This window comes from Carassius auratus, chromosome 25, assembly GCF_003368295.1.
Source record: "Carassius auratus strain Wakin chromosome 25, ASM336829v1, whole genome shotgun sequence".
Classification (NCBI taxonomy): domain Eukaryota; kingdom Metazoa; phylum Chordata; class Actinopteri; order Cypriniformes; family Cyprinidae; genus Carassius; species Carassius auratus.
Window position 1 is genome coordinate 13,613,471 of NC_039267.1, and position 19,958 is coordinate 13,633,428.

Here is a 19,958-nt window from a genome sequence, read left to right on the forward strand (position 1 = left end):
GTACATTTTTTAATGTTGTGTATAAACTATATTTATTTTTACTTGTAGGTTACATGTTAAAGAAAAAAAAATTTAAGTAAAAATAAAACTTTAATTCTAAACGGCACCCATTCACTACAGAGGAAGCACTTGTGATGTGACGCTACATCTCTCCACATCTTCCTATGAACAATTCAATCCATCTACACCTTCATCTAAATCTGTGTGAACCATTCCTTTTAAAAATATGTTTCCCTGTGAAGAAAATGAATGGAATTTTTACTCCGGGAACGCCACCGACACACTCCAAATCATTTGTGATCACGTTTCAAAGCTATAAACAATTCCACAGGCTTACAATAACACTAGGGCATCCAGTAGCAACAGCGCCTACTAGTGGTATGGAAACATGATGCCGCAAACAGGGAATTGCTGGCATACAGAGGTTACTGAGTGCGTGTTACATAAATATCAGTGCTTTGTGAGCGCTTGAGAGTGTGTGTGACTGCTGGGACAGTGCAGAAAGCCCACTTATGTCTTATTACACACCCCTGTCCAATAGTTGCACTTCTTCCTGCACGTACACATGAAGCTCCCGGCTCACCCCACGTTCAGCTCCCTCTGTGGACATTCGAGCACATGTCCGGGATGATAATGACATTCCTGCCTATTGCGAAGTACGCTTATAAGCTTCGTAGGATACAGTGGATTACATAACCGCGCAGTAGGAGAAAATCACTATTTTATTTCCAGACCTAATAAGCCATAAATATGCGGATAGAGGTTGTTTTCCCCCCAAGGTTTTTTGGATACAAAGTATGTCGTGCTTGACTGCAGCGGTGCCATTTATTTGGGATCTAGGGGCGGACTGAAGGCACTTCATACCCTTTTCATTCATAACTACAGCTTGTCAGAGGCAGGATTGTTATCGCTGGAGTGAAATGTCAGCGGTGGGGCCATTTAAAGAGCATTAACAAATTGCTCGTTTTGAATAATAAGCCTCAGACTGTTTTTACAGCAGAGCGGATAGGACTGATCTGAGAACAGTCTTATGGGTTTTGGGGAGAGATTGGGACAGGGAGGTGCTGATCCTAGATCTTTTTCTGAGGAACGTGCTTGCTGAAAGTGTTTAACAGCTAGCTATTAACGCAGAGTCCTCAGAGAAGGGTTTACATGTACATTAGCACAGAGATTGTAGGAATGCTTATGCAACATCTAAAACAGCTGCTTCAGTACATTCACTCTTATGTATGACATGATTTATGAAGAATAAATTCTGGATCAGACAAAACGCTCTGCAAACAGCTTAATGTATGGAAATGCATTTGTGTGTATGTCTTTCTCTCTCTTTGTGTGTGTGTGTGTGTGTGTGTGTGTGTGTGTGTGTGTGTGTGTGTGTGTGTGTGTGATAAAACCCTTACTTCATAGGAAATAAATAAATAAAAGTACTGTACAGTGTAATGATAACAGATTAGAATAGATTCATAATAATAATAATAAAAAATAATAATGCTTAAGTACTTAAATCTTAAAATGGTATAATAATTAATAAATAAATAATATTACTATAAAGTATATTATACAAATGACAAAAGTTATAGGATGTATGAATAAGATGGTATTTTGATGGCTGGCTGGATGAATGGATAGATTAAAATTTTTAATAATCTACACATAATGATATATAAATAATGGTATGTGATTTATAAATAAAAAATAATGATTATTGAATTTAATGTTAACTATAGGACTAAATGAATAATAATGCTTATAACTTACAAATACAACATCGGTGGTCTAATTTAAGTTACATATAAAATATGAATATGTATAACTTAGAACAAAATTGTAATTACAATAAATCATATAACAATAAACTGTGAATAAATAGATCAACATTATAGTATGATTTAATAATAGCATGTTCAATTATTATTATTAAATAAATAATTGTGTTTAAATGTTATTCTGTTAATATAATAATAGAAATGTTATAATAATTTAAAAATAGATACAAATAAAGAATGAATAAACAATATAATAATAATACATATAATAGTACATAAATACGTACAATATAAACACAATCATATAAATGTTATAGTAAGATGAAATGAGGCTGTTAAGAATAATTTTGGGTGTGTTTGGGAATATCACCAGGATGATGATGGCGAGGCAAAGACAGATGTGTTTCTCTTGACTCCAGCGTTCTGTTAAAAACAGCGCCGCTCTATTAGCGTCAGGCTTCAAACAGGAGGGTAATATCATCCTGTGATGATGAGCGACGGCTCTGACGTGCTCCAGGCCAGGCAGGTTAAAACACACGCAGCTGAACAGCCTCCTACTGAAGCCCTATAGCTGAAGCAAGTGTGTGTTTGGCCACAAAGGTACACTTATATTCACCCTTTATCTACAGTAAGTGGCATTAAAAACTGAATGTCAAAGCATCGGGGTAAAAAGTGTGAGTGAGTGGTATTGTTCTCTTATTGTTTCGACTATCTTGCTGTTGTATCAACTTTTCTGAAAGAAACTTGCTGTTTAACAAAATGAAAAAAATTGAATATTTCTTTGTCAAATAGCAGTCGACATGCACCTCATCTCAGTATCTCAGTATGCATCCCAGTATATATATATATATATAATATGTAAATAAATTATTTATCAATTAATTTTATATATTATAAATTTGTTTTCTATTCTAAATTAAATTAATAAGTTAATCAACTATCATATATAATGTTTATTTACTAAAAATGTATTTAATAATTTATATATATATATATATATATATATATATATATATATATATATATATATATATATATATATATATATATATATATATAGTATTATAATAATTATAATTGATAATAATTAATAATAATAGTATAATTTATTTATAAATAAATATTAGTATGGTATACTATGGTATAATAATAATAATAATAATAATAATAATAATAATAATAATAATACAGTGTGATTTATAAATGATGCTGTCTAAAATGCTGTCTAGGTAGAAGTGGAACACAGCCATTATTCACACTTTTTCTCCTGCATTTTTTGAAGGACATTTTTAACTCCCTTATTCTTCTTTACATCGTTTCTCAAAAGGGTGCAATTCTTTTCTTCTGCTGGCTCTATTCTCCGTCCTGTTCTTTTCTATAGAGAAAACATTTCTCTCCCCTCAGACTTGACTTTTTGTTGATTTGTCTATCTCTCCCTTTGGCCCGTCTCCTCGGGACAGACTGCACTTGCAGCCCTCCACTCCTCAGTGAGTTCCACTCAATGGGCACAAAGGTCTCCTGGGGGGGCCTGGTCGTAAAGCCATCACAAGGGCCCTAAATCTGTCCCGCCGCCCACCGTGGAAGGCCCTCCCAGCACAAAACCTTTATCGCAGCAGAAACCAAAACCCTTGAGACCTGCAAGTGAGTCCGGAACGAGTCGCAAGCGCCATCGACGAGCCAAAAAGGGACAAGAGTTAAAACACAGGTCTAAGCACACTGCACTTAGGCCTAGACTACATGAAAAGAGAAGTTGTGCATCAACCTAGCTTGAATTAAATCTCAAGCACAGCCTCACTGTAGATTTGACGGTGCATTTTGCGCTTGACTGAACCATAAACCCTTTCAGCACACATGGGACAAAAATCAAACCTAGACACACAGACGCCACACAGACAGAAGCAGAGATACATTTCCTGTACTACTGTCCCAGCGGTACTGTAAATCTAGTAAAGCTTTAACCTTACTATATGAGGTTCAATAAAATCAAGAAAACTCATTTTGAAGAGGTCAAATCATAATAAATTCAATGCATATTACTCATTTAATTTATACAGCTTTAAGGTGTTGAAATATAATATGTTTCATACAATTTAACATATTATAATATGTCCAAGTATTTCATAAAATGACACAATTTTATTATGTTTTGTTTATATTTTAATATATTCAAAATACATATATTTTAATTAAAATATATTATATTTTAATTACATATATATTATATTTTATATGATATATTTTTATATATTTTATATACATTTTATTTACTTATAAATTATTATACAATTATCCGTATTTGCATTAGGATTTTTTAAACTATTTATTTAACTTACTTTGTATAGTCTGATTGTTGAAGTTGTACAATACTTTTATTGTTTTTTATTTATTGTATATGTATTTATGAATGGACTGATGGATGTATTTATTTATTCATGTATGTACTGTATGTGTGGATGCATTTATTTATTTGTACCTATATTAAAAAAAACATAAAAAAATATTTATGGTGCGATGCCTTATATCAGATATAAGATGAACATACTGTGGTTTCCAAAGGCAAAAGATGCATACTTTCACTTTTACAACGCTGTTATAAATGACTTCAAATAATATAGCTGACATACTATTTATCACGAATCTTGTCCTCTCACACCACACAAACTGTTACACGTCACCCTGGACTACTCTTCCCATGTTCCATTTCACTGATTACGTTCTCACCTGCAGCCAATCACACACACTATAAATAACCACTATTGTTCACCTTTATCTCTCTCCTACTAATAACAGCTTTACTGAGCCAGTTACCTGTCCTAGTTTCTAGTTGCCTAATCTAGTCTTGTTCATTGCCTGTTTCTTTCAAAAAATAAAGTTGCATTCTGCATTTACATTCTAGCCTTTTCTCTAGACTTGCCAGTTCTCTGCCTGCCCCGAACTATACATCCTGTTTTAGATTATCCCATTGTCTTGCCTTTTCAGACTATGTTTGCACCTTGCCTGGACTACTTTTGGGGCCCTTAAATGAAGTATCATCACCATTAAATGTAACAAGAGCAATAACATTGGGTGTCTCCAAGAACTAATAACCATACATTAAAATACAATACATTAAAAATAACACAACTAAACAAAATTAACATCCAATACTAGAGCATCTTTTTCAAATTAGCGAAAAAAGTCCAGATCAGGTCTCTTACCTTCCAGCAGGTCTCGTGCCAGACCCGGTTCTGCCCCTGTGGACCGAACAAAGTCTGACAGGACCGCATCCATGTCCAGAGTCATGGGATCATGTGGCTGTGCTGCCTGCCCTGCAGCTTCACGCTCTCATCTACACAAAAATCACAGGAAATATCATAGAAATCATTGAAGAACATTATATAAAGGACAAAATAACAACAAAAACATGGACTGAATGCAGCAAAATGCAGCATTAACGGTACATGAGGCTATTATTTACAGTTTGATCATATTCAGATTAATCAGAGATGATATCAGCCTGGGGAATGAGTGACATGACTGTGAGGAATGACTGCACTGACAAAAAAGATGGTGTAGGATTTACTTTGAAACAGTTTTCAGAAAATGGTAGTAATGGTAGGCACTCCATTTACAACAGTTCTTTCTGGTCCTTGAATCTGATTGGCTGAGAGGAGTGTGAAATCCTAGTGATAACAGCAATCCAATTGTTTTTATAACTGTTTGTAACTCCACTTTCAGTATTTCTCACAGCGAGTGTCCTGGCGGACGCCCAAATCCACTGCAATTTTAAAAACCTATGTCAGACTATCAGAATACGTTAGCAAAAGATTTAGAAGAAAGACATTCCATGCTAACATATTGTGATCATTATTAAACACCAGATAACTTATAAAGATACAACACTGCCACAACTTTAGCCAAAGTTCTAAGAACATTCATTTTTAGTTGGGAACTAACTATAGTAACAATATAAATACAAAATAAAGACCAAAAGTACTTGGGGTGGGCATCAAACATTAGCGGATCAAGTAACACATTCAATAAACATGACGTTTTGAAGTAGAATGAAATGTATAGTTCAGTCATGAAACTCTAGATGACACAGGCTTATGGTATTAACGTAACTAATGATATTCACATCATTTAACGACTTGGCACAAGCTGATTGGTCGTTCCTCTGAAACCCTCCACCTTCCCCAGCTCCACCTGTAAAGATCTGCTACGGGGTTTTTTATATGCTATAGGTCATTTACTCTCCCTTGTGTTGTTTATTTCTTCTGCTGAACACAAAATAAGATTATTAGTAACCAAACCCCATTTTGGTTTCTTGAGTGACTTCCATGGTATTTTTTCCAATGCAGTGGCAGCCAATGGCTACCGTCAACTGTTTGGTTACCAACATTCTTCAAAATACGTGTGTTCAAAAGAACAAAGAGACTCATACAGGTTTTGAACAACTTTAGGGTGTGAAAATGATAAGATTTTCTTTTTCGGTTTAACTGTCCTTATAAGTGGTAGTGTGTCAACAATCTGTTGTGTGCGTGTCTATGGGTGTGTTCCACTGTCACAAGGCCGTGCGAGTGTGTCACAGCGCTGGACAGTGGACAGACTGGTGTGATGTTTCAACACTGTGCTGACAGTATGCAGGCTGCGTGTTGGATTTTTCAGCTGGAACACGTTGGCTGTGACATTCTGCTCAAGGCCTTTTTTGTCATTGCCTTATGAAATGCGCCGTTGTTTGATGCTGGTGAGATCAGACCGAACCCTGCTATGCTGGCTGGAGGGGGGGACACCTACAGGTTCGCTGCAATAACAGAGGACTGTTTATCTGTGGGCGTGTGCCGTGTGTCAGACGGCCGGACACACTGCCAGCAGCTTCCACACCATTTACAGAGCGTGACACAAAAATGAGAGGAATGTGAAGCTGCCCACAGTGGAGAACAAGGAGAGCTGCCCACTACTGAGTGCAACTCATAGACCTGAAACACACTTTATAATGAGTTCTGTATATGGATGGGTCACGATAGTCAAATATAAGACACCAATTTACTTGATTTGAAAAAGATTATTAATGATACATACAGTTAATTCTGGTCTTCAAATCTGATTGGCTGAAAGGGGTGAGATATTCTAGTGATAACAGCACTACAAACCGTTTCACTTTTTGTATAACTCCGTTTGCAGTATTTCCCACACTGAGTGACAAATACACTATCAATTGGGATTTCTAAAGAGGGACCACTTGCTAAGGGCCCCCAAAACTCTAAACATACCCCTGTAAACAATACTGCTTTTATGTCATGGAATGTAGTTTTGTTTAGGTGAGAATGTAGTTATTTGACTTCAAATATGAGGTTTGCTAATAAAACAATGTCTATTTGAAATTTTTTGTCTATTTGTCGTTTTTGGTGAGGTGAGCTCCAGGGCATCGGGCGCCTATGAACCGGAAGAGAGCATGTAGTTAACAATTGAATATATTGTAGTTAACTATAGTCAGTAATGTAATATAAATTACTAATTTTAGGTAATGAATTCTGACTAGTTTTTAATTACTTATAGATTAGTTTTAAATAAACTTATAGATAATAATGGGAAATCATGAAATGCATTAAATATTTCAGTCCTCTACTCATATGTTTGGAAACTTGCGTAAAGTATGTTTTGGGTCACTTAAATAAACCGGACAGCCAATAGCGTTTTCCAAGCAATGCAAAGTAATCCACTGCGCTTTGAGTAAGATTACAAACCCTGCAATTACATTCTGCTATAGCCAGTAGAGAGGCCTGACTAACCCTGCAGAATTAAACCTAAGATTAGATCATTCGCTCTCAAAGAGACAGAGCACATTAACAATAGCAATTGTATGGCCGCTGCCGGCCGGTGGTTTATTTTTGTGCTTTTTTATAGGTCACATTTGTGCTGCCAGATGTAGTCCGGCTCAAACAGATTACAGAATGACATAATCACAAACCCTGATGACCTTTACACAACTAGTGTGGTAATATATAATGTGGGAAATTACAAATTACTGGTATTCATTAGGAAAGTTAGCATTGTGTTGTCATATTCTTAGGGACAAATTAAGAACAACAACAAAAAACAGTACTTTCATACTTGTACGTAGTATAAACACAGTCACTTTAAAACTTTTGATTAACTACATAAATAATAGCAAATCCAAAACCAGTATATAGTATCTCTGTTTTTACACAAGTTTCTGTTTTGACAGCAAAAACGTATATCTTTGTTATATCAAGATGAGAATACATTTTCCTTTTCATATGCTTTGCATTATTTATCAGGAAGCCCAGCACTTTAGTGGCAGTTTAGCTGACCCAGTTCCATCCTGATGTTTGTATTGTGTGCTGCGTCTGGGTCTGTGTTGGGATTCACTGTAAGCAAAAACCAGTTCTGTAAAGCACTCAAAGCATGAACTCAAAATGTCCAGTGCTTCCACATTTAAAACATCGCAATGTACTCGGTTATGACCGTTTATAAAACACCTCAGCCCAATTTATATTATGGATATAGTGATTGTTTTGTAATTAATATCAATATAATAAAACTCAAACATAAATATTTTAAAGCCACAGCCCCCCAAAAAACTGCAGTGCAATTTCAGCCAGTCTGGATTCAGTGTGATTAATGGTGGAGTTTATTCTAGTCAAATTCTGCTACTTATGAAAACAGTTACATGGAGCAAGGTAACTTTAATTTTTGAGATCTCTACAGCATGAAATGTGAGTTTCCAACAGTCAAATTTAAAATCAGCAGTGTTGCGGTTAATGTTTGAAACTAATGATGGCTGATGCCTGACAGCAGAATGGTCTGTCAATAACGGACAATTAAAAATCAGCACAGCCTTTTGTTGCAACGTTTTTCAGTGCTAAATTTGTCAAGTATACCTAATGCGTAATTATATTGCATATACTAAATTATTAACAATTATACATGAATAAAATTGTTGTATATAAGTATTCATATAAAAAACACAAATGTTATATTATTTTATATCATTTGTAATATATATATATATATATATATATACATACACATTTATACAATTAAACTTGTATAAAATCATCATTCCCATATAAAAGTAAAAATAGAAATTTTATATTGTCATTATTAATAATATTGTTATTTTATTGCATAATAATTAGAATATTATGTTTTATGGTAACAACTCATTCAAATACAGTGGTTTTGTGTCTTTTGCAACCTGTTAACACTATGAGTTCCAGTTGTTTATGATCAATGAATATTGATTTTAAATGCTTAATTAAAAAATGATACATGTATATAGACTGTATATAGAGCAGTTTCTAGCAGCTGAAATAGCAAGAGTGTATAAAATTTATGTTATCTTAATTTTTTTAAGAGGAGAGTTTTCACAGCACAGAAATGTGTTAAGTTTTGTAAGAAACGGGTTTTAAAATTCTACAGAAATTAGTCAGTGATCACATGCAGATTCCATGTGGGCTTTGTAATGTTCCTGTGAATAAATGCTGATCACATAAAGGCAATCTTACTTTGTGTGTTCTCAATGGGAGTTGAGCAGCCACCTCACCACCATGCTTATGTCTGCGTCACACACTCTCTAACACACACTCCTCTCGTCTAGTCCATGTTTGGCAGGTGAGGAAGACTCAGGCTCAAATACAGGCCTAGAAAAAGAGAGAGAGACCCATTAGTGAACAAATCTCACATAATCTCCAGGGCCATATAAAGCACAGTAACGTAGTCTGACTTTAGCCACATTATGCAAGCGCGACCCAATATCCCAGTGACCCTTTTAAAACACCCCTACAATCTCATATTACTGATGTTAGCTCAAATATACCCTTTCAAACATTTCTATTCCACGTAAATTCTCTAAAATAGCAGTGATCATAGTTAATGGAAAGTAAAAATATGAGTGTTTATGTAATTTACATCATAGTCACTACAGAACGCTGTTAAATGCATCATCTGAGATGTGGTGGAAAGGTTTATAGCTTTTAGAAAAAAAGCAAAATGAGATTCCCATTTGATAGATGGAAGACGAGTAGGTCAGAAGTAGAGCTGAGGAACATGAAGAAACTTGAGCTCCATTTTCAGAGATCACAGTGATGTAATGCTTTACATGAGCTCGTCCTGACAAACTGGCAACCGTTCGATCACAGGGAGTTTATTAAGGTTTTTCTGATTTGTGTGTAGAAATGGCTGATTGGACTGGTAAGGATAAATAAAATTTCCATAATAAGTGTTTTTTTTTTTTTGAGAATACCACAGGACCAGTTCAGGATTCCAACCTCAGTATGAGTCATTGTTGTTTACGTTACTATTTCTTGCAAGAGGTCAAAAGTTCAAATCTTGCTCAACTGAACATCATCCGTTTGTCAGTAAAAATCCCACTTTGTTTGAGTTACGATAGTATTTATGTATTTATTTAACACAGATAATTTTCAGCCATTTCAGTAGGTATTTTATTTTATTTGTTTATCATATATATATTAATTCCACACATATTTCCAGCCATTTCTATAATAATTAATATTTTATTTATTTAGCGAAATTCCACAGATATTTCTCAACAATTGAACAATTCATTAATTTATTAAACGTTACATTCCAGAAGTATTCTTACACCTTTTTTACATACTAATTTAATTTAATTTAATTTAATTTAATTTAATTTAATTTAATTTAATTTAATTTAATTTAATTTAATTTTAAATTCCGGAAATATTCTTCAGAAATTGTTTGATTGTATAATATATAATATATTTTTATTTATGTAGATGATATTTTAGTTGAATTCCAGAGATATATGTATAATAAATAGACAAATAAATATGTAGATTGTTTAAGTTAAATTCCCAAAATTCTTTAGCCATTTAATCACCAAAAGTATAACTAATATGAATAATAAAACTTATTTGGTTAATAATATCCAGTCTCAAACAATAAGAAATAAAAAAAGACTATAGAAAAAAGAAGCCATATTAACTGATGATAGTTTTACGGTATAAGTAAAGTATTTTTGGAGAAAGTATTGTTTTGTGAGATACGTGTGTGTGTGTGTGTGTGTGTGTGTGTGTTTGAGTGTACTGTGAGCGATGAGGTCATCCTACAGGCAATCTGAGTCTACGTGATGTGAAAAAAAATATGCATACACAAAAAACGCCATATTTGATGCCTCAGCAGGCCCAGAGTCTCACACGGCAGCAGTTTCTACAGTAAGATCCCTCTGAGCTGCTGTAACCTTAAGAAGCAAAAATCACAATACATAATTCACAGCTATGCATTCTGTACATTCAGCTCTCCCCTCAGAACAGCGGCTCACGGCTGAGGCTCATTTCACAGCATTAGACTGAGAGATGGACAACTACATTAGCCCAGGGGTCAAAGGTCAGGGCTTTTAGGAATAGAGGTTGGTAAAGAAAAAAAGAGTAAAATACCCTCTATATGTGAATTTTCTCCTAAAACTGACAAAAGTATTTTATTGATTTTAAATTCATTTTATTTTAACATTTACTTTTAACCATGCTAATTTAATTCATCTTCTTCTTCTTCTTCTACTATCTGATTATATTATTAAAATCAAATTTAAGGCTTTTAAGACTCCCTTTGAGATAGCAGTAAAATCTATATATTGAATTAGTAATGTTCTTAGTCTTTCTTTCCTGTGACAGGTGGCTCAGAGAGAATCCATATAAGTTTTTTACATTTACACACATTTTATTGTGTAGCCAAAATACTAAGAGTTAACAGGGAAAAAAAAGGGTAATTACTGTATGCGCGATGCTTTGATTTTAATTATCAACAACCCAAAATACGATGTGGCTTTTATTTTGAAATGCCTTCGTACTTCCAAATTCTTATTTAGAAAGATGAGATAAAATGTGCACTCTTACAACTGTTTACAAAAAAAAAAAAAAAAATTAAATATTGAAATACAACAAACCATAGTGAAAACACTGCACAATTAAAAAAAGATTTAACGGTATTTTTTATGTCATTATAACACTTTAAAGGGAGGAATGGCTAAAAAAATATTAGCTCAATAAAAATAAAGAAAAAATCGTATAATTAAGACATTCTAAGACTTGAAAAGGCAGTTGGCTATTTTAAGTAATATATATATATATATATATATATATATATATATATATATATATATATATATATATATATAAATATATAAATATATATATATATATATATATATATATATATATATATATATATATATAAATCAGCTCAAGAAAAATAGATATAAAGAAAAAAATAAAAAGTTAATAATAACATTACTCTTTATTGTGATTCCTATTTTTTGTGCATTTAAGACATTTTTTAAAAGGCAACTGACTCTTTTAAATATTCAAAATGAATAAATAAATAAATAATAGCTCAAGGGAAAAAAAGAAAGGAGACCAAACAGAAATTTTAAATTCAAGACCTTAAAGTGATTTCAAGACTTTTTTTTATAGCATGAGACATTTTAAGACTTAATTTATATATATATATATAGATTCAAATTTACAAAGTAACGCGTTAGAGTACTCTAATTACTTTTTTCATGAAATGTGTAACTTAACGCGTTAGTTTTGTGCGTAAGTAATCAGTAACTTCGTTATTTTTTAAAAAAAGTAATCCGTTATTTTAAGGAAAGGAAAATCCCGACTGCAGCCTGCTTTTTTTCAGACAGTAGTCCTAGGTCTACTGTGCCACCTGCGGATGTACAGTATCAGCGGAGCCGAAGCTCTGTGATCGTAAAGTCAATGGCTGTGATGCGTCTGTGCCCTGCGCCTGACCGTGTGTGTGTGGTTTTTTTTTTTTTCGAACTCCCGGCAAGATAGCAGAGAGGACAGCGTTTGGTTTATGGAAGTACGCACATTATTTTCAATTTGTCAACGAAAAAGAAAAGAACATAACGGTAAAATGCACACTCTGCTTTGGTGAAAAGCTTCTGTCGACCGCCAAAAATTCTACCTCAAATTTAACGTTACGTTTTAGTCACTACTTTGAAGAGTAAATGTAAGAGGACTGTGTTAAAGCGAATTTAGGCTTGTGACTGTGAGTGACACTTTAATAATAATTAGTTCGGCTATTAAGCGATTTGTCATTTGCCTGTGTGGCAGTGAAGGATTTAATTCGGTTTGTTATCATTTTTGTCTGACAGGCAGCTGTTAATTTCTGTTAGATCATTGGCTGGCTGGTTGTTCATCATTTCTAAATGGATTTAAATCTGCAAGCATGTTTAAGGTTGTGTTTACAAGTAAGCATACTTGTACTTTGATAACTGCATTATTTAAAGTTAAAGAAAAATCAGGAGTTATCTTGTGATGCTCATAATATACAGTAGCCTAGGCTACCCGGGCTGGGTAACCTTAGGTGCGAATTTTGATTAATAATAGGTTCTGTGATAATAAATAAATAAAACGCCATGTGGAATAGCCGATTGCTGACTGTCTTTCCTGTTATTGTTATCCTGCAGTGTTAATTTAGTCGGATGACTGACGTTATTCATTGTCGGGAGTCACGACTTCTAGGTGCATTTAAAGGGGCCGGGGGCTGTGTCTGTCATGTGTGAGCCGCTGAGAACTGCTTTTAATTTTTGGTAACGCATGAGTACTCTAACGCGTTACTTTTATGAATAGGTAACGCTGTATCATAACTGATTACTTTTAATTGATGGCAACGTTGTAACCTAACTAACTACTTTCCAAAGTAACTATACCCAACACTGATCCCTTGACACCAATTTAATGAGTCAAACCTGCAGCTACTGTTGAACTTCATAACCCTTTTCTCTAAAGAAATGGAAAAAGTGCAGAGATGCCTCTCTGATGAACTCCCACGGTTTCTGAAGAAAGCTTTTAAATGAAGGAAATAAGAAAAGGCTGAGTAGAACATACTTAGCAAAACATACTTTGTTTATCAAATATAATCTTCTCCACCCACACGTGCATTCATAGAAACACACATATTCACTGAGAACAGGAAACAGTTTGTTTACACCTCACGCTGCATTGACCCGAGCGCACAAGAACCTGCAGGCTTCTAGTATTTATGAGCCCATGTTAACAAGCTCAAAACAGAAAGACCCTCGCTCTCACCTCCACCTACGATCAGAGCCGCTGTAAAACACTTTCCACATGCTCACAGTCAACAACAGCAGCCACACACTCTCCCTGCTCTCCTGCGGATGATCAATGTTTCCACGGCTAAATTTAACACAGTAACCTTCATAATTGCGCTTTGAGGCTGCAAGGTTTATTTTCAGAGTGTCAGACGTCTGACAGCGGTGGAAAAATGTGTAGAAAAATGATATGCAAAGCAAGTGTGAGAATTATGTGAAGCAATTACTCACAATTTCTCCACAATATGTACATGGAGTGAGTATTTGTGTGTAAAGTTATTAAAACACACACAAAAAAAAAAACTCAAAAACAAACTTAAGGACATACACAGGCTTATATAAAATTTTATAATAAATGCACCAATTTAAAAGATAAATACATATGTAATAATATATAAATAATATAATAAACACATTTATGAAAGTTCTATAAAATATATCGTTATTACAATGTAAGGGACAATATAATGTGATATACACATGAACATATATATATATATATATATATATATATATATATATATATATATTGTCTAGAAACATGCACATGGAACCAACACTGTTTTCATATCTATAAAACTTGATGAATGCATATACTCAACTGAATCCATCGCTGATCTGTGAAGCTTTGCTAAAGCCAGGTTAAAAAGGCCTGCCGACACTGATGTAAGTAATGAGTACACAAACACATCTGTGTGTGCTGCATTATTCAAGCAGTCCTTACTGCCGCTTCCACAGGTGCTCCTCAGGTATACACACACACCTGGCTGCATTTCCTCACACTGAGCCTTCAACATGCAGCCCATTACCACATAGACCTGCAAACAAAGCCAAAGACACACAGCTGCAGGTCTAGCAACCCCAAGGAATTATGGGATACAAGCCCAGCAATGAAAATAAGGCTCAGGACATGTCACGCAGTGCTCATTCAACCATGTGTGCTTTAACAAGACTAGACTCAGACTTTATAAAACTCTCTATAAGTCACACAATAACTGCAAACAAGAAGGCTTTCAAATCTTTCTACTCACATTCTACTTAATACAAAGTTGTTTTATCAGAGTTTTTTTTAATGGGTCTAACGAATCACTGAAGGAATACCGTATGTTCAAGTTCTTTTGACTGAATTTGTTGTGTAATGTTGACTAGCATAGAAAATTATTTGGATTTTTCTCTCTCTTTTTTATAGTAAAAATGCTTGTGCAGTATCAGCCATTTCCAACTACTCTACCAAAAGTATGAATAAGAGCCATGTTTTTTGGACATTTACTGTGTCATAACATTACATGCTCTATCGAGACTCAGTTGACACCAAGGTCTCCTCAGCAGGGGTAGAGGTCAGAACAGGAAGGAAGTGGCGCGCCCAGGAGGCAGTGGAACGGGCAGAGGCAAGCACCCTGGTGGGTACGGTGGCTACTGGGCGGGCCGGGCTTGGTAGCAATACCAAGCCGTGCTACATCCAGGCCAGAGGGAAGGAGAAGCGGAAGCTTATCCAGGAGGAGATACAAGCCGAGGTGGAGGAAGCTCGCTTCAGCAGAGTGGTGGGCATGTCCAAGCAGGACGGTATCGTTGGCGCCATGACCAGATCCTGAAGGCAGTAGCAGATGCCATCTGCACTGGCATTAACATCAGCAAACAGCATCTTCCAACCAAGTCTGTAATTGCCTTTGTTCGAGCAGGCGAGAAGCCGGAGCCCCCTAGAAGGACCCAAGGTGGCTTGCTCGCAACAGCAAGAGAGTGGCACCTCCTTGTGGATCTGGGGAGGAAATTGAGGTTCCCAGACACCATTGCAGTCACATCACTCCGACCAGACATGGTCTTGATGTCCCCAGCGAGTAAACAGGTTGTGTTACTTGAACTTACGGTCCCCTGGAAAGATAGGATGGAGGAAGCCCAGGAAAGAAAGAGGGCCAAGTATGCTGATCTGGTAGCTGAGTGTCGGAGGAATGGGTGGAAGGCCCGCTCTGAGCCTGTCGAAGTGGGCTGTAGGTGCTTCGCAGGCCAGTCTCTACATCGGGTCCTGGGACTCTTAGGGATTTGCGGAATGCATAGGAAAAGAGCCATCAAGAACACACTGGGAGCTGCTGAGAAGGCTACAAGGTGGCTCTGGTTAAGGAGGGGGGACGCGTGGCGTAGGGGGCTACCTGGACACAAGTCGGGGCCTGATCACCCCCGGTGATCCAGGGTGTCTGATATAAGACCCGAAACACCCTATGACCCCGGGAGAATCACTGACGATGTGTCCAGGTTGCACTGCAAGGTGTATTCAAGTACTGTCAGTATGTTTTTTGTTGTTGTTTTTATATATATATATGTATATGCAGCATGGTAATACCATTCTATGGTTTAAAAATACAGTTCATGGAATACAATGGCGCAATGTAAAAAAAAAAAAAATAAAAAAAAAAATTAGTAGCACATCATGGGACCAGTTTTCTGCCCTAGTTTCCAGTCCTTAGGTCATAGTTGTAGTCTTGTCTTGTCTGTTTCCCGTGTTACCTGATTCTTGCCTGTGTTTATATTGAATTAACCCCTTGCCTTTCTGTTTCGGACTGTGTTTGCGCCTCGCCTGGACTATTGCTCATGTTATAGGATTTCCCCTCTTGTCAAGCCCTCTGGATAACCTTTGCTGTCGACTGACTCATGCTCGGTTTGGATTACTCTTTTGTCTTGCCCTCAATATACCTGTTTGTCATTGTGAGAACCTTGCCTGGTTTATGACCATGCCTTTAAATAAAAGCTTTGCAGATGGATCCACATGTCTTGTTCGTCAATCCTGAATCAAGTCAAGTCCCATTTGATTTTCATGAGTCAAGTCAAGTCACAGTTCATTTTCATGGTCAAGTCAAGTCAACGCTGATCATCAGGGGTCAAGTCAAGTCACAGGTGATCTTCCAGAGTCCAGTCCAGTCCCATCTCAACTGATCTTCCAGAGTCACGTCACAGCTGATCGTCCAGAGTGAAGTCATACAGAACTAAACATCCAGAGTCATATAACATCACATCTGATCATCAAGAGCCTTGTAACGTCCTGGCTGTTTAACCCAGATTATCAAGGTCAGTCCTTCGGTATCATAGTCTGGTCTCTAGTGTGAGGAATACACTGCTGGTGTCTGCTCACGCAGCTGGTATCCCAAAACCCACTCACTGTTCCTGAACTGATTTCCCTGTCTGAAGCGCTTCCCTTGATGGGGATCGCTTTATGGTGTGTTTGGGCTGCATCCATCACCACAGAACCTCCCGAGGTGGAGGCACTCGCTTCAGCTCCTTACTTTGTGGTAGCACCCAGCGATGCACTCTCAGCCTCTCGTGTTGTAGTCGAAGAAACCGTTTCCGACTTCTCCGTTTCCTGATGTTACTGCTGTAGATCCTTCAGAGGAGTCAGTGGTATCCATTTATGAACTCTCTGCCTGCCCAGCTGTGGCCAAGGAGGCTGTTTATGAGTTCTCAGTCTTCCCTGTCATGGTCAAAGTGACTGATGCTGAATGTACCTGTCCTGTTAAGGAGAATGTTAATGAAATCTCCCTGTTTCCTTCTGGTATTGTTGTTGAACCTCCAGAGGTGTCAGCAGTATCCACTTGTGAACTCTTGTCCTGTTCTGTTCCAGCCAAGGAGGCCATTTGTGAACTCTCTGCATGTCCTGTCATGGCTATGGAGGCCATTTGTGAACTCTCTGCCTGTCCTGTCACGGTTATGGATGCTATTTGTGAACTCTCCAACTGTCCTGTCATGGCTATGGAGGCCATTTGTGAACTCTCTGCCTGTCCTGTCACGGCTATGGAGGCCATTTGTGAACTCTCTGCCTGTCCTGTCATGGCTATGGAGGCCATCTTTGAACTCTCTGCCTGTCCCATCATGGCTATGGAGGCCATCTTTGAACTCTCTGCCTATCCTGTCAAAGCTACGGAGGCCATTTATGAACTTTTATCTTGCTCTGAACCGGCTGAGGGGGCCATCTCTGAACTCTCGTCCTGTTGTGAACCAGCCATGGAGGTTGATTGTGAACTCAAAAACCTGCCTTTGAACCCTTAACCCTGCCTGTTATGAGCCCAGAAACTATAAATGCACCCCATGTCTTTCCAGTCAACCCTGTAACTGCCATCGAGACCATCCAGAAACTATCTACTTGTTCTGGTTTACCAAAGTCTAAACTTAATCTATCTGTCTAGCCAGTTTCATTTAATGAGTCTGATTTTGATCCATCTCTCTGTCCAATTTCAATGAATGGATCTGAGTGTGAATTGTTTGTCTGTCCAATTTCAGTCACTAAAATGTCTACCAGTCCAGTTTTAGTTAATACACCAAATCTTGAACTGTCAGCCTATCCCATATCAACCCCTGAATCTGTTTTTGAACCGGCTTCTTGTCCAGTTTCAGTAAATACTAAATAACAACCACTCAGATCCTGCTGAAGGCATCGAGTATTGTTTGTGTATATCGCTCTTCTAGTAGTAGAACATTACGGAGCCAGTTTTCTGCCCTAGTTTCCAGTCCATATCATGTGGACAGGAAATATATTACACTCCTCAATAAACCTCATCATACACCATTCCTTGACCAAAAGCACTTCGAAAGTGCCGCAATGTTCCCATGTGCCCTGTACACTATTGAAGAAACATAAAACACATTTCCTCTTGAATAACTTCTGCAGTTACAGCATCAGATGATTATGAAGACAGATCAAATAAATTAGTGTAATTATAACTGCAGCGCTGACTCATTTGACTCTGATAGTGTGTTTTTGTGTAACGTTGAGGGTCTCTGCATGTCGTGCAGAAGCTCAGAGCTTCTGGTGATCAGAAGAACTTGCTTCTCTGTGTTTTTGATCACCACAACAAAACATATCAGACATGAGCTAGAGAGAGACAGAGAGACACAGAGAAAAACAGACCACACTGAAACCACAATAGCATGTTTACTGTTTGCTAACATGGAGAAACCAGTCCAGAGATCATGAAGATAACACAATAAGCACGAACTCAAGACTTCTGCACGATGGACAGAAAATAAGTTCTCCTAAAGAATACACTGAAAGAGGGACCAGAATTTCATGCAGAACGCCGGGGCTTGGGCATTTTTGTTTCCAGCCAGTAAAGAAACATCTCTAACAGCTATTCATTCAAAAGATGAAAGTATAATATTTGAAGTGTTGCAGTTCGATATAACCAGAAACAAAGAATATATATATATATATATATATATATATATATATATATATATATAATACAAATATTTATAACATTATTATTATTATTATTAATAATAATAACATTATTTTAATAAACAAAAAACATTATAAATGATTACATTAACAATAATGTTTTATTATACTACTGTTATTTTTAAATAATGAATTTGAATTTCCATTATGTTAAAAGGCAATGATAAAATATAATAGTTAAAAATATAACTTTTTATATTGTTACTTATATATGTTATATAGTTTTTTAAATATATAAATACATTTTATATTTATTATGTATATATAAATAATACATATATTAATATATAGTTATTTATTATATTATTATTATTATTAATAATAATAATATATTAATTTTTTATTTTAAATAATTAGCTCATTTTAATGAAATACATTATTCTAAAAATTGTTTAACGTACTAATGTATTGTTGAGGAAAATATTTGTGTATAATATTTTATGTGTTCAATAATTCACAAGGCACGTGGGAACATTTTTGGCAACTTGTTTTTAAAGAGTGTAAAGAGGTTTATTGATTTCTATTCCTGTAATTCCATTTACATTATTTATTTCCAAACACAAGCAGTTTTCCTCCGAAAAAGTCAAAATCTAGTTCTGTTGCAATAAAACTGTTGTTAACTGCTAGCCGTTAATTGCAGCTAAATTGCAATTACCCACTTGAATCCCTACAGACATGTTTACAGTAAGGTAGTGTAGCGTAGAGTTTGTTTGCATTGCTGACGAAATAAATGAACTGAGGTCGAGGTGCTCCTACAACACGTTTTCCATCAAACATATATATTACTATGAATATTCATGAGGTGGGCGTGGTCTACTAATGAGTGCAGGCCGTTCTAGAATGTGTTGGAGGGAACAGCTAATAA

The 19,958-nt window shown here is 36.0% G+C and overlaps 1 protein-coding gene across 1 annotated transcript in view; it reads right to left on the reverse strand.

The window, feature by feature from the left end:
* The window catches only part of otud7a (OTU deubiquitinase 7A), a 71,216-nt gene that overhangs the window by 30,660 nt on the left and 20,598 nt on the right, over positions 1-19,958 (reverse strand). The window contains exons 2-3 of the mRNA XM_026202776.1: positions 9,278-9,412; positions 4,964-5,094 (exon numbers count right to left, since the gene is read on the reverse strand). Of these exons, the coding sequence (XP_026058561.1) occupies positions 4,964-5,048 (85 nt within the window). The 5' untranslated portion in view covers positions 5,049-5,094; positions 9,278-9,412. The remainder of the gene's footprint in view (positions 1-4,963; positions 5,095-9,277; positions 9,413-19,958) is intronic.